The sequence below is a fragment of the Myotis yumanensis genome, unplaced genomic scaffold (assembly GCF_028538775.1).
Source record: "Myotis yumanensis isolate MYYU_CA2020_CCGP unplaced genomic scaffold, mMyoYum1.0.hap1 SCAF_14, whole genome shotgun sequence".
In the NCBI taxonomy this organism is placed as follows: domain Eukaryota; kingdom Metazoa; phylum Chordata; class Mammalia; order Chiroptera; family Vespertilionidae; genus Myotis; species Myotis yumanensis.
This window is the reverse complement of record NW_027223765.1, coordinates 30,450,440-30,465,630: the sequence shown is the minus strand read 5'-3', so window position 1 is coordinate 30,465,630 and position 15,191 is coordinate 30,450,440. Positions and strand designations below refer to the sequence as shown.

The following is a 15,191-nucleotide window of genomic DNA, read 5'->3' as shown; positions in this document are numbered from 1 at the left end:
AATGGAGTGTTCTGTGTGGGTCCAGGGACTCTGTGGGAGCCCAGCCAGCCAAAAATGAGCTGCCCAGGGCCAGGTGTATGTGGCCATCACCAGGACACCCATGCTGGCCCAGGCCAGGACTTTGACCATGGGTTGCCTGTAGTCCTTCTGAACTTTGAAAAGGAAAGGAAAGTTCCTCTGGGCTGTGCTTATCACCTTTGAACCTGTTATCTTCAGAGCCATAAACCCAACCCATTAGGCTATAAAAGTGACTCATTTCAAAACGCTCTCCCTGCAGCCTGCTCCTGGACGTGCACCACGCACCACGGTAACCAGAGGCCATCACCATGTCGAAGGACCAGAATGGAACCTGGGAGATGGAGATCAATGACAACTTTGAAGGCTACATGAAGGCACTGGGTAAGGGGGTGGCTGGGGGCGGAAGAGGGAGGACAGCTTCAGAAGGACTGTGGTCTGGCCCTCCGGACAGTGCCCCTATGGAGTTCACGCATCTAAGTGCAGGTCTCACTCCTCGCCTACTAGCTATGTAACATCAGGCACATCATACACGTTCCCTGAGGCTCAGATTCCTCTTCTGCAAGTTGGGAATAGTAGTAAATGAGATTGTGTCTAGAATGTCCTTAGCGTAGTACGTGGTACACAGAAAAAATGCACTGAATGGAGGATACACATACACAATCACGCACGCACGCACACACATACATACATATGCATACAAGAGCAAAGCCAAACTTGAGAGGATCATGCAGTAGCTCACGTTCCTGTGACTGCCATCTCTTAAACAGCCGGTTGGACCCGATATTATCCACCAATGACCCTGCGTTGCCCTTTTGTCAGTCTTGTCGTGGGAAGAGAATAGGAGTGGCTAACAAATCTTTCAGGGCTAGAGAAAAGCAAGCCCGCAGAGGCCAGGAAAGGCTTTGGTCATAGACGTCCAACCAGGTGGTACTGCTTATCTGACTTCTGAAATAGACTCCACGCCAGGGGCTCAATTAGCATGTGTCCCGAGCAGACTCTCTTGTGGGATCTCTCGTGGGGTGGGCAGAAGCCACTGGAAGCCAGGGGGACTGGCCTGCCAAAGGGGAGCTCACTTTGCTGGGCAGCCACCATGGTCCGGGCACTGAGCAAGAGGCTTTGGCTGCCCATCCTGACTTCATCCTGCACCGGCCTCCCGCTCACCTTAGCCAGCGGTAGCATCTCCTCCACATGAGGAGTTCCTGGCTGGAACTCGCCCACACAGAACAGGAGAACAGTGGCCGCGGGTGGGGCCGGAGGCCCGAGGATTTGGATATGGGGATGGGAAGTCTCATCAAGAACGGTTGTCATGGTCTTGTGTGTGCAGTTAACTTCTAGCTTAATGAACATTTCCAGTGTGTGAACAACGCGGGCTGTGACATGTTCGACAGTTTATAGAACTTGCTTCGTGTACATTGAACATATTTCCAACACTGGGTAGCTTTTTTCCTCCTGGTGACCAGAATTTTACCTCAATACATAGGGCATCCCCAAAAATGGATGCACGCACTTTGAATAATGGTAAAGGCAGTGTTTATTGAAATGCATTTCATTTTCAAAATTGAGCTAGCAGCTGGGACAGCGTGTATACATTCGTAGGGACACCCTGTGCTTGGAAGAGGAGGTGGGAGGCAAAAATCCTAACCCTGTCGCACCTGCTTTCAGTGCCCTGAGTGAGCAATAGGAGCTGAGTTCCGATTCTATCTGTGCGCAAATAAATGGTCTGGAGCTTAGCTCTGAGCAAGAGCATCAGAGGAGGAAAGCGAGCCAGAGCGGCCAACATAGCTGCGGCTTCCCTCTGACCCTGACCTTCTCAGAACCGGTTTCCTCATCTGCCGAGTAGGGGAAATAGCACCAGCGTTGCCTGTTTCTCCGGAAGATGTCGGCAGTGGAACGATGGGAAGCGCGTTAACGAGGGCCTTTTGGGGGCTGCCAGCTTTGAGCAGCCTGCCAAACAAGCGGATTCGGGGAAATATCATCAGAAAGCAACTTGGTGTCTTTTTCTGCTGATTTTTAAAGAATGAAAAGTGCTGCGGTGACTTTGGGTATAAAATCCAGCCTCCGTCTAGTTTCTGCCCTGCAGGGTGGGCCCCTGATATCCTTTCTCTAGGTTTAAGGTGAGAAGCCAGCCACTCTGTCCCCGCCCTCTGTCCTCCCCGGGAGGAAGGGATCGATGCAAGGCCCGCTGCCAGTTCTCTCTCTAGAAACAGCCTTCCTGGGGCCTCGTCCACACCAGTGTGCAGCCTCCGCGTGGGGGAGGGGTTCCCACCCTGGGAATGCGTTGTTTGCATAGCTCTGTCCCAGTATCTTTGGTATCAGATGCCTATTGTCTCTTACAGCCCAGCAGATCTGTGCAATTTCCTCCACACCCGCCCTGCAAGGCAGGGGCTGTTGCTCCGACGCTGACAAGCCCATTGAGCTTGCCTGACTTGCGGCTGGGGGCACGAGGTCCTTGGCATTAGGGGAGAACACACATGGAGGTCTCAGCAAGTCCCAGATATGTAAACACCGTGAGGTATAACTCCACTTCCTGCCAAAGAATCGTCACTTTCTTAGCGTTAGTCCCAGCGTCAGGGAGTTGGCTTTCTCTGCGGGCCTGACTGCTGGTTCCGGGGGAATGAGAGGCTCCCAGTGACTCACCCCACACCCAGCTGCTGGCCCCACCAAGTGACACGTCATGCCAACCTTTGGTTTTGCCCCAAATTATCGAAGTCGTTAACTGTTCAAAGGAGTGCCAAGGGTCAAGGGCACCTCCTCTCCTGCTTTCCGAGGCACCTGGTCTTTCTTGAGGCCCCAGATTCTTTTTTGACAGCAAAGGAAGGCAGCTGGTAAACTCACTTACCCTGAGAAAAGTGTCATGTCCTGAGGTCCTCCTTCCGGCTGGATCGGGTTGTGTCTGATTGGTTTTTTGTTGTGTTTTTTTTTTTGTAACAGAAATCTTTATGTACAAGTATAGGCACCTGATTTTTTTTTAAAGTCACTTTGCAGCAAAAAAGGGAGGTAATTGCTATTTTTACTATTTTTTGTAAATCAATAAAAATTATACCTACATTTTTGTCAGATCAACAAAAAATATAATAAATTTTTGGTGTGCTGCAGATTTTAGTAATTAATTTATGTGTGCCATGGGATGAAAAAGGCTGGAAATCTCAGGATGAAGATGATTGTAGGTAGTGGTAAGTGCTTAAAAAAAATAAGAAGGAATGATGGGGTGGAGAACGACAGGTGGTCAGGGAAGGCTGTCTGAGCAGGTGACATCGAAGCCGAAGCTTAAATGCTGAGAAGCATTATTCCAGGCACAGGGGACAGCACGTGCAAAGGCTCTGGGCATGGTCGAGAACCATATGACGGCTGGTGTGTTGGGAGTGTGGTGAACAAGGAAAGATCAGTCCACAGAGGCAGGTCAGGCCTTATGATGGGAAGACTTAACCTATCTTATTCTTGCAAGGATCACTATGGCTACAGTATGAAGAATGAATCACAGGAGGGCAAGACTGGAAGCAGAGATGCCCATTAGCAGGCTGACACCCAACAGTTCAGGCAAAACATGATGGTGGCTTGGGCCAGGGCAGTGCCATGGGCTGGAGAAAAGAGGACAGATCCCGTGACAGGGCTTGCAGATGAATATGAAGCAAGAGGAAGTGAAGATGGCCCCCAGGCTTAGGGCTGAATAACTGGGAAGGTGGCGACCCCATGGGCTGAAATGGGGAAGGCCTGGGGAGGAGTGAGTTCAGACGGGGGTGCTGGGCAGGGGACATGCGTGCAGCATTCTGCTTTCCATACTTTGGTTTCAGATGCTCATTATGCATCCAAGTGGAGTATTAAAACTGGCACATGGGTACACGATCCAGAGCACAGGGTGGAGTCGGGGGGAAGATGGAAGGAATGCTTTCCATCTCGTGAGGGGAAGAATCGGAAGCCCAGGGAAGTGGGGAAGGGGCTTGCCTGGGGTCACCTGTGGCTGGGAAATGCTGCAGTGCAGGCAGGAGCCCTGTCTGGTTCTAACACCCAAGCTCTCTCTGCAGCACTGTTCCAGGAGGAGGTACTAGGCCTAGGGTTAGGGGAGGAGGCTTCATTCTCGCCAAGTTTGTTGGGATGGGGACACCTAAGTAGACAGGCAGGACCCTTAGTAACTGCATGGGAGCTACTCAGAGTCCCTCGGTAAATGAATGAGTGTGTGAGTGAGTGAGTGAGTGAGTGGAAGTAGAGATGCCCATTAGCAGGCTGTTACGTTGTTCAGGCAAAACGTGATGGTGGCTTGGGCTGGGGCAGTGCCATGGGCTGGAGAAAAGGGAGGAAGATAGGGAAGGAGGGGGAAAAAGGGAGGGGGGAAGGAAGGGAGGGAGAAAGGAAGGAAGGGAGGGAGGAAGGAAGGAAGGAGGAGGGAAGGAAGGAAGGAGGGAAGGAAGGAAGGAGGGAAGGAAGGAAGGAAGGAAGAAAAAAAGAAGACAGACTGTCTAATGACCCAAGGAAGAGTTGGCGTCACAACATTTGGATTCCTGCTGGCGCTCACAAGTCAGTGAGGTCGTTGCCAAAGCCTTTGTACAAACCACATGGTACCTGGTTGCACTTTCAAACAGGGAAAGTGCTGGGGGTGGCAGAGACCCAGGTGAAGGCAAGTTTGGGCCCTTCCTTGCTTGTACCAGCAGCTCCTCCATCCTGGCCCCTTCCCAGTGGGGAGTAGTAGCCTACAGGTGAGAAGGTAAAATAGAGCAAGGGGAGCAGGGAGGCATCCCAAGGTCTCCGGCCTGCCTCTGCTGGCCAGAGAAAGTTTGAAACCTATTTGAAAATGTCCTTGAGGAGTGAGAGGAGGCAGGCAGGGGGCCAAGCCAAGTCTTCTCTAAATGTGTCATACGGAGGAGGAAATGGCATGGAAGAACGGAGAGGATTGCTCCTCCACACTGCTGCTCACAATTGCCTCGAAGAGCTGATGATGGGAGAATGAAGGGTCCAGGTTTGAAGCCCATCACAGGTGCACTGGGAATGGGTCTCAGATTTCATGTGATGAATATGTGTGCAATCTCTGTTCTTTAATTTACAAAGAGCGCCCTGCCCTTTTAGCCGGCAACTCTAGCTTTTTTCACAATAACATTACAAAGCATTTTAATGTTGAGTAGCATACACATATTTCACCTTTATGGCTTGCATTGTTCAAAATGCAGTTATGAAAAGTATGCTTTTAATAAAGTCACTTCAGTGTTGTTGTTTTTTCTTCTGCGGCAGCTACAAGCCATATATATATTATTCAGGACTAGCTTGCCTTTGGACCTTCTCCCCTGAGGTAGAAATTCATTTCACCCAGCTGTAAATCAGGCTCGGAGCTACCTTTCATCCAGAGAAGCAGATAAAACATACTTGATAACCCTGGTGTTAGAATACCATAGCAGGAAAATAATTTTCTCTGCAGAGTACAAAGGGGAAGTGTTTCTGTAACCTGTGTGTGGGTGCACGCGTGTGTTCTACAGCTGCAGGTAAACCTTCCTTTCGATTAGAAATATCACGGCTCCCTTCCCCAGAGTGGAGCAGAGGTGGCGTGATTAACTGGCCTGTGTAAACGCTAAAGGGTAGCCAAGAGGCCAGGCCATTTTTCAATCCAGAGAAGAAGTGGTGCTTGATCACATTTGCATAGAGCCTCTAACAAGATTCCGCTGGCCCCGGTCAGAAAGATTGAGTAGGGATGCTATTTCCAGGACAAGCCGGTCCCCCCAGCAATAGGCATTTTAAACTGCGATCCACCTTTCTAAGCAGCCAAGGACAAGCAATATTTTCTGTTGGGAAAGCCTTCGTTGTGACTGATACACGGAATGCATTTGTAGGCAAACTGTTGGGAGCTCCAGCCCAGCTGAGTAGCTCGGAACCCACCACTTAATGTCTCTGGGCCTTGCTATCCACATCTGGGCAGTGAAAATGGGCTTGTTCTCTGACAAACACCTCGGTTCTGAATTCCTCTGTAATTCCCAGTTCTTTCTGAGTAGTTTTGCCTGGAGGAGCCGCCTTCTTTGTTTCATCTGGTTAATATGTGACCTGTGGTTGGTTGTTGGTTGGTTGGTTGTTGGTTGGTTTTTTCTTTCCAACTCCACCTGCGGTGCCAGCAGCAGGGTGTGGCCCAGCATGGGCCTCAGCACCGAGGGCCAAAGCTAAAGCTGTTTCCCCCCTGGCCAAACCGTGGAGTGAGGAAGCTGACACAATGTCCATGTGACGGGCCAGGGCCATGCAAGTGAGCAGATCAGCCGCCATCCGACTGTTCTTCAGAGTCCGGGCCCTTGGACAGCGTGGGGTGGTGGATGTGTAAGTGTGGCCCAAACATTTCACTCCAGACTGGGTTTGACCAAAACAGAAAAGGCCAAGGTTTGGAGTGATAAAGCATTTTGTCATTATTTTAAGTGAATTTTTACTTTAAATAACTGTGAGCGAAGCCATCTTTCCCCCATTTTACTGGAGAATTTACAGGCATAAAGGGGGTCAAATATGATTTGGTGAGAGACCAAGAGCTTAATGATGTTCACAGCAAAGGAACACATTTAGCAGCTCCAGACTTATCCTCCGTTCCTAGGTTGATTCCACAAAGATAGCGCCCTTTTGGCTTGAAGGATGGGTTATGTATAACCAGAGGTTAGCAAGGAGGTGCACGCAGCACTTAGCTTTTTACTGTAAAGTACAGAGCTTGGGAAATGCAACACTCCATTGAAGGGCATGCTCCCTTTTACTTCCTAATGGTCTCTAAGAGATGAGTAAGACTTCCATTAAAGTATCGGGACAAAGAAAAGCTGTAGATGAATAAATGCAGCAAAATCTTGGTAATTGTTGAATCCGGGTGATGAGTGTAGGGTTCCTGGTACTCTCCTCTCTACTTTTGTTTGTTTGAAATTTTTCATAATAAAAATATAAACAAATGGCCATCTTTTCCTTAAAAACAATAAAGCAAATCTCAAAGCAAGTGTTCACTGAGTGTCTACAGCAGCGGCTGCCAAGCGGTGGTGCTAGGACCACTGGTGGTCTGTGAGGCCCGAAAGGTTGGTGACCACTGGTCTACAGTATCTGGAGTACTTAAAGCTGGTGAGGGAGGGAGAACAGCCTACGTAAGTAAGCTCCTAATCTGCTTTAAAAATGGAAGCTTATATGTACCCTTCCCTGCTGGTAGACGATAACAAATTTCATCTTTGCCTATGATCTAGGCTGGTGAGTTTTAAACAGTCTTTTTTCTTTTAAAACATGAAGTCGTATGTTCAGCAAACTCTTCAAAAGAAACCCAATATGTCAAATAAGTAGAATGGAGCTGCTGTGATGGAGGGATGTGTGTGTGTGTGTGTGTGTGTGTGTGTATGTGTGTACATGAACGCATATTGGAGAGTTGCAGCTCAGGCATGACCCTGCCTGTGACCTCCCCCTGCCACCAGGGCTCCCCAACAATTGACTGAGCTGCCCAAACTGGTCGTGTGTAAGACAACTGTTGTTTCCTGCTTAGGCAGAGAAATGGGGCCTGCCCTGCCCTGTGTCTCCGGTCCTGATTGCTTGGCCTTGTTAAAGAAATGAATGAGTCTGGCTGAGCACATCAGAACCTCCAACACTCCCTTTGCCAACAGATATTGATTTCGCCACCCGCAAGATCGCAGTCCGCCTGACTCAGACGAAGATCATTCAGCAGGACGGCGATAACTTCAAGACGAAAACCAACAGCACATTCCGCAACTATGACCTGGATTTCACCGTTGGAGTGGAGTTTGAGGAGCACACCAAGGGCCTGGACAACCGGGTTGTGAAGGTACTCAGCTGGCCGGGCGGTTGTCATGTGCACATTCCGGAGGGGCTATTTGGCTTCACCAAGGGAAAATGACAGCAACAACCTGGAAGGGGGACCAGAATGGACTTAATGATGCCAGCACTAAGCAACATTATCTTAGGGAGGAAGGGGCAAGCTAGCTTCTGCACTAAGCTTACAAGCAAAGGAGCGATTGGAGGGTGCGGCCCCTGCAGGGTCTGGCATGGGCTGGCGGGCAATGAGAAGAGGGCCCGGTGGGATGTCGTAGGGAGGACTCCGCCCTGTGAGCTGAGCAGGGTAGCTTCCGGGGGGGGGGGGGGGGGGGGGGGGGGGGCGGGGCTAGCCTGCTCAGCACCAGCCACACGCCACACACTGCCACGAGGGACTGATGCCTCATGTTCACAGATTGTTTTTCCCCAAGAGATGTTGAGAATTCATAGGTTTTCATATGAAATATCTCCATTTTAGGTGAGCCCCACTGGTTTATTTTTTAAAGAAGAATGAAGTGCATAGCAAACAAAACACTCAGTGCACTGAGTGAAGTCAGAGTTCTCCCGTCCCAGGAACTTCCAGAATTCCCGGGCAAGTCTCTGGCTCTGGGCCAGCGTCACCCTAACTCCCAGTACCTAATGGAGCAAATCCCCAGGCTTCTGAAGGCCAGACTGCCATGTGCTTGAGTGGCGTGCGTATAGGGAAGATTCTGAAAGCGAGCAGCCCTGAGTTCACGTGTTATCTCCAAGTGCAGGAGCTGGAGTGCAGAGGAGGCTGGCCCTCACCCAGAGGCGCCGTTTGTAAATAAGGCAGAGAGTGCAAGCAGCAGTGGGCAGTGGGTGTAGGTAGGGAAGGCAAGGGTAACAGCTGTCCCCTCTCCTCCAGAGTCACCACGTGGTATCAGGGCCTGGTGAGCGATTGTCGCGGTGTTCACACTCACACTCCGTGCGCCTGCCTTTGCTTTTCCAAATCCAGTTATACCTGGTCAGTCCCCATGCGTAGGAATGGGGAGAAAGTTCATCTCAGTCGAAGTGAAGAATCCTCCCACCCCAACCTTTGCATCATATAAGGACCCCAGGGGTCACACAGTCCAGGAAAGGGATTCTGGTCGGTCATTTGGTACGACTGCCATTGGCTGCTCACTGTCCGTGCCCGTGTAGTTTGCATGAGGGTGGGCAGCTTGAATATTCATAGCACCCACCCCATTTGTGCCAATGCAGCCACTGGGACCTCTGCCCTGGCTCCCACGCTGGGGAGGTGAGCTGGGTATCCTATCCCCAGGTACCCATGTTATCACCCCCAGCAGAGGCCAGCCCCTCACAGTGCCAGGACCCTCCACCCTGCCCTTCCTCATTCGCCAGGCACCCCACTTTCCTCAGAGTCCCCCTTCTCTCCTGCTTCCAGAAGCTCTTTCAAAAGTTGGAGGTCTCAGCGCTTCCCCAAGTCAAGGGCCATGAGCTCTGTCACCTCCCTGGGATTGGAAGGGAAGGTTGTCATCCTTCTTTGCTACTGACATCCAAGCCACGAGAGCGGGGCCCGTTTTATTTCTCACGCCGTCCTGCGGCACTGTCCTCTCAGCCATCACGTCGAGGCTGAATTATATTCAGTGCCCTCGCTAAAGAAGTCGGAAATGAAAAGCACTTTGGAGATGCTTCCGTCAGAGCGGACCTGGCATGAGAGCCTCAGCGTCCACGCCCGGGGACGGCCCCTGCGAAGCCCCACCCGAGAGGCTGAGGGATCCACAAGGCTTTTCTGAACTGCTGGAGGGCCCATGCATCAGACACCAGAATTCACAGGAAAATTGGTGCAGAATTTCAGTTGAAAATGATTCATTTCCCCCAGTGTTTGCGTTTTGGTTGAGAAAGAGACCTGTTCTCTCTGACTAGTTCTTGCATCACCATGGATGGCGGAGAACGCCCTCTTCCTGAAATGAATGGCATTCTTTCAGCCCTTTCTGACTCAAATGATTCCCTGAGTTAACACCCACTTTCCTTCTGCCTCTCCGCTTCCCTCAGACCCTACTCTCCCCAGGATCAGCTCTTAGCCCTGCAGGGAGAGGGAGAGGGAGAGGGAAAGGGAGAGGGAGAGGGAGAGGGAGAGAGAGAGAGAGAGAGAGAGAGAGAGAGAGAGAGAGAGAGAGAATATGAATGAGAATGAATCCCCTTTTCTACTTTTTGTCTCTGCTTGCCCACAGCAAACAGTTGGGGCTATCTCTCTCTCTCTCTCTCTCTCTCTCTCTCTCTCTCTCTCTCTCTCTCTCTTTCGCTCTGGCTCTCACTCTTGCTCTCCCTCTCCAGTGGGGACTGAGAAGTACCCAGGACAGACTTTGCCCAGTCTCCCGCAATGGGCTGTTCCCAAGAGAATCAGCACAGAGCAGGTGCCCTGGGCACTACCTCCTTCCTGTGACTTCACTGGAACCCTTCAGCCTGAAGGGGTGACAGGGGGTGGGTGAGCCAATCAGGCACCTAGGAGGGTGCCCGCCCCTCTGCAGTGTGTTATCACTCTTTTATCTTTGACTGTGAGATGAATTGTATCAAAAAAGCCTTCATTTGCATTTCTCTTATCATGAGTGAAGTCGATTGTCTTTTCTTAGGTTTGAAAGCCATCTGCTAGGGTTGTGTTTTACTTTCCTTGTGTCACAGGGGAGGGAACCATTTTTCTGCCCAGGGCCATCTGGATATTTATAACATCATCCGAGGGCCGTACAAAGTTATCGACTTAAAAACTAGCCTGCTCTATTTGGTCAAGCATTTAATTAACTCACTCCTAATGCCTTGGCAGGGCCAGCCCAAATGACGTTCCCCACCCCAAATGTAAGCTGTGGGTTGGCGTCTTCAGTTGAATTTCCTATGAGGTTAATGATCTTTTTCTTACTGGTTTATGGGAGCGCCTTATATAGAAGGGACGCAGGTCTTTTGTCTGACATGTGTTACAGTTATTTTTCCCAGTTTGTTATTCACCTGCAGACTCTGAGGTGTTTTCCCTTCCAGAAATGTTACATCGCGAGACAGGCACATTCATCATCTTTCCCCCTTCTGACTTGGAATGCTATCTGTCACATAGGATAAAATGGAAGAGTAGAATTCCTTAAAAGAGGACAGAACCAGCCTCAGCCAGCCAGTTTGGCTAGAATGGCAGGTGTGTGTGGAGATGAGCCTGGAAGGTCTCGGCCGGCTGAGACGGAGGGCTCTGCCCGGCCGCCAGGCAGGAGCCCGGGCACAGCGTCGGACTGCAGCCGCAGGTTGACGTTCGTCTGGTCCCAGTCAAGGCCACGCAGTTGATTTGCTGGAACTTGTCATTGCAGTCGCTGATCACCTGGGAAGGCAACGTCCTCGTGTGCGTGCAGAAGGGGGAGAAGGAGAACCGTGGCTGGAGGCAGTGGGTTGAAGGGGACAAGCTGTTCCTGGTAAGTCCCGGGTCTGCCCAGCTCCCTGCCTCTGCTCACACGAGCTGCCTGTTCATCCAGCCCGGCACCTTGACGAGAAAAATGGCCCTGCACTCCCCCCTGAGCTCCAGCCCAATGTGTGTGGTCATAGTCAGAAAGCCATTCCTGTCTGGCTCAGGGGTCTCCAGGAAGAAATCTATACAGCCGTTTCTGTGATGGCTGCCGTTAAAATGAAAGTTCAAAATGCTGAGCGAGGGAGCTGAGATCCATGGAGAAGTGCAGGGAACCTGTAAAGAGCAGCTGGAGAGAAATGTGAGGCTCAGAATTAAGATGTCCCCAGAGAGGGTGGGCCCAGGTCTCCTCACAGCTATGTGAGCTTGGAAAAGAGGGGCTGGGGTGCAGGTGGAACGGACAGGGGGCAGCGGAGCCCATGAACTGCTTGTAGACCACATAAGCTGTGTCCCGTCATAAGCTGTGTCCACCGGATGCCAAACTATTTTAGGTTATTCGGTACTAAAGCAGTGCAGGAGGTACCAGGGCTGATATCCTTGAATTATTTCTGTGTAGGTAGCTTACTTTTTTATTCTTCAATCTTCAAGGCAATGTATGGGTCAAACATTCAAACAGTGAAAAATTCTTCACTCCTTCATGCATTCAGTCACTCATTTGTTAAATAAATGGCTCATTCAACTAATGGCACATCGTTCATTCATTTATCTGTGGAGTCAGGCAGGTGCCTGGTCCCAGAGTCAGTATTCAGGTCACCATGTGCCCTTCAGAGCCAGCCTTGCCTCCCCTGGGATCTTTATTCCAGAGGCAATGTCAGCTGATGGATGACCAATGGGAGGCATGCACTGTTTTCCATGGAAGGGTTTCCCTACCTGCTCCGGTTTGGATGATGGATCATTTTAATTGTAGTGCAATACCCAACGGTCCCTGTGGTGAAGACAATGGATTCATCGTCAACTGCGATGATTTCCTGGTGCTCCCCACACTCGTGTTTTTCTCTCCTCCCTTAAAGGGTCATGAGATACGGATAAGGCTTGAGGGCTCCCTCTATCTCAGTGGTTCTCAGCCTTCTGGCCCTTTAAATACAGTTCCTCATGTTGTGACCCAACCATAAAATTATTATCGTTGCTACTTCATGAACTGCTTTTAGGCCACATAAGCTGTGTTATGAATCATAATGTAAATATCTGATATGCAGGATGGTCTTAGGCGACCCCTGTGAAAGTGTCATTCGACCCCCAAAGGGTCTCGACCCACAGGTTGAGAACCGCTGCTCTATCTGGATGAAAAACAGCATCTTATCTGCAGCCCACAGGGCTGAGCCACACGGGTCACCAGCAGGCATCTTCCTAGGCCCTTGCCTTCCGAATGCTTCTCCCCACTAGAGTCTTCTCTCCTTCATGGCTTTGCTGCCTTTTATAAATTAGGTGATGTTGCTTTAATCATGAAAGTAGGAGAAATCCCACCCAAGAAGGTAATTTCTTCAAATTTTTCGTTCTTATAGCTGCTCAAGCTCAATTCAAGGGTCAAAATCAAATCAGGGCATGTCAGCTGATTGGATCCATGAGATGCACTTTGCCCAGAATACATGTCCTCTTTGTTACAGTCGCCCCCCCCTCCACCCCCCCCCCCCTCCCGCCCCCAAATCACAGACAACACGAAGGCCAGGGGCCGGGCAGAAGAAAGACCCAGCTTGTTCACCACTCACCCACTTTCTGATGTTGCAGGATCTGACATGCGGTGACCAGGTGTGCCATCAAGTGTTCAAAAAGAAGTGATGGCCATGAGGGGCCTGCTCCACTCTCCCAGTGAAGGGTTCTTCACCGGCTTTGAGACGAAGCCGTGGGGACCCTCCCACTCCTGACAGAGCCTGTTAAGACATCTGGATGGGTTTTACATGGAACGAATGTGTACCAGTGACAAACATATTCTCCCTTCGTTGAAACCTGGCATTAAAAGAAAAAACAAAACTCACTCCCATACTTTGAAATCCTTTGTCTCTCTCTCCCTGTATTTGTAGAACTGTCAGTTTTATCCCCAAGCAGAACAGGTGACTGCCTGCCTGTGGTTTTCTGTGTGGCTCTGTTGTTGTTTATATTTTAGTTTAGCCTGTTTGTTGGTTTTCTGTTAGTTCGTTTGTTTGGCGGGGGAGGGTGTTTGTTTTATCTGGAAATGTTCTCTGGCCAACATAGTATCTCCTCCTAATCCTTGAACATTGCCTATTTGAGATTCATTCCTTTAGATAGCACATTCCTTTCTCCAAGATTCTATTTTAAGATGCATATGCCTTCTAGTTTGTACTTTGACTGAGCAGCCATGACAGGGGCCTCCCGGAAAGCTGTGCTCCCCCACAGCCACGCATGTTCCTGCGGCAAGAAAGCCAGGGAAGCGCCTGGCTGGGGCCTCATGCTGGCTGGGGACCTGGAGAAGTTGGGGGGATTTTCCCGTGGGCTCTGGGGAAGAGAGGAGCCTCCTGAGGAGGTGCAGCCTGTCCCCTGTGGCAGAGCAGGAACCCAGTGGACGGGCTGCTGAGGTGGGGCCTTTCTCCTCAGCTTCCCTGGAGCTTCTCCAGGTGCCCAGGTCCCCCTGTTGGTGCCCCCGGTCTTGCCCACCACAATCTCCAATGACCCTCTCCTTTGTCCCTGGAGAAGACCTTATTGAATGAAATCATCTGAAAGCTCATTGGGGACCAGCTGTAAAGTATTCCACACATGTAGGGGGTTGTATTCACTAGTGATTTTTGACCCTAGGGTTTACAAATGTACTCTAGGGTCTGCTAGCCCCCCAAGATTCTGTGACAAGGTTCATGGTCAAATAAACCTCAGGAGTGCTGAGAGCATATCCCCTCCTTAGACATTCACAGTACGAATTGGTGTCTCCATAGCTGTGCACAGACCTGCAGCAAGCCCAGCCTTGAGCCCTGGGTCCCCTTCACCCTGAAGCATTTCACGCCCACGGGTGTTTTGAGAACACGGTGCTCATGCCTTACGCGTGCACAGCACTTCTTCAATTACAGAGAACAAACAATGTCATTTAAAACTCCAGTTTCCCACAGGGGATTTTCTCTGTGTATTTTTCCACAAATGAAGAGAAATGGAATGAGTTCGTTTACATACAGCGTGAAAGGCCGATGGTGGCTGTATTCATTCTGCTGACCATTCTTTTTCAACAAAGATACATCTGAACCTAGAAGCGGTCCAATCCGAGGTACCTGTTTCAAAGCCGGGGCCGATGTGTGGGGCCAGGCCTGCCTTCCAGCCTGCGCTCCCTGTGGCCTGCCTCCTATTTCTGTTCCCTCAGCCAATTTCAAAACCAAACCATGACAGGAGTGCTCCCCCTGGGCACTGACAAGGCTGGTGGGGACAGAGTGAAAGTGGTCAACCTTTAAAACCCACTGAGGCCCTGGCCAGAGCTGCTCAATGGTCAGAGCACCCGCCCTCTCACCAAAGGGTCTCGGTTCCATTCCCCATCAAGGGCACTTGAAGGAGCCCTGCTCTAGGCCATGTTGCATGAAGTTCACACGGGAGGTGGGTCGATAAAGATGGGTGTGAGCTTGGGGGAGAGGGAGAAGAATGATATTCCTCATGGCTTAGCGGTGGGAAGGGGAAGGGGGTGCGGAGGGATCTGGGTTAGGCCTAGCCCACCACGCAACAGAGCAACAATTGCAAAGGCCACATGCCCTCTCCCCATCACCACGTCACCCTCCAATGGCTAAATGTCACCCCCTTCGTGTTCCCTCCCCTGGCTGGGCTGGGGAGGAAGGAGCAGCCAGGCCTCCACAGACATTTTCGAGGCCAGGAAGCGATGATGTCATCAGGGGGTGAGGGGAGGAGGAGAGGGAAAAGTGAAGGAGAAGAGAAAAGAGGAGGAGAAAGGAGGGGAGAGGGAGAAAGAAAACAGTAGGAGAAGGAAAGGGCAGAGCAGGAGGAAAGGATGGGAGGGGTGGGGAAGGAGGGGAGGGAAGAGGAGAGACGGGAAGAACCCAGGCTCACTGTGAGTAAATGCAGAGAAAGGCACTGTCCAGGCGAACCA

At 50.8% G+C, this 15,191-nt stretch overlaps 1 protein-coding gene across 1 annotated transcript; it reads left to right on the top strand.

The window, feature by feature from the left end:
• The first annotated feature begins 271 nt into the window (after positions 1–271).
• Positions 272–13,133, top strand: RBP2 (retinol binding protein 2). Its single transcript, XM_070433505.1, has 4 exons — positions 272–399; positions 7,599–7,777; positions 11,070–11,171; positions 12,887–13,133. The coding sequence occupies exons 1-4, from the start codon at positions 327–329 to the stop codon at positions 12,935–12,937; spliced, it is 405 nt and encodes a 134-aa protein (XP_070289606.1). The 5' UTR covers positions 272–326; the 3' UTR covers positions 12,938–13,133.
• The last annotated feature ends 2,058 nt before the right edge of the window (positions 13,134–15,191 follow it).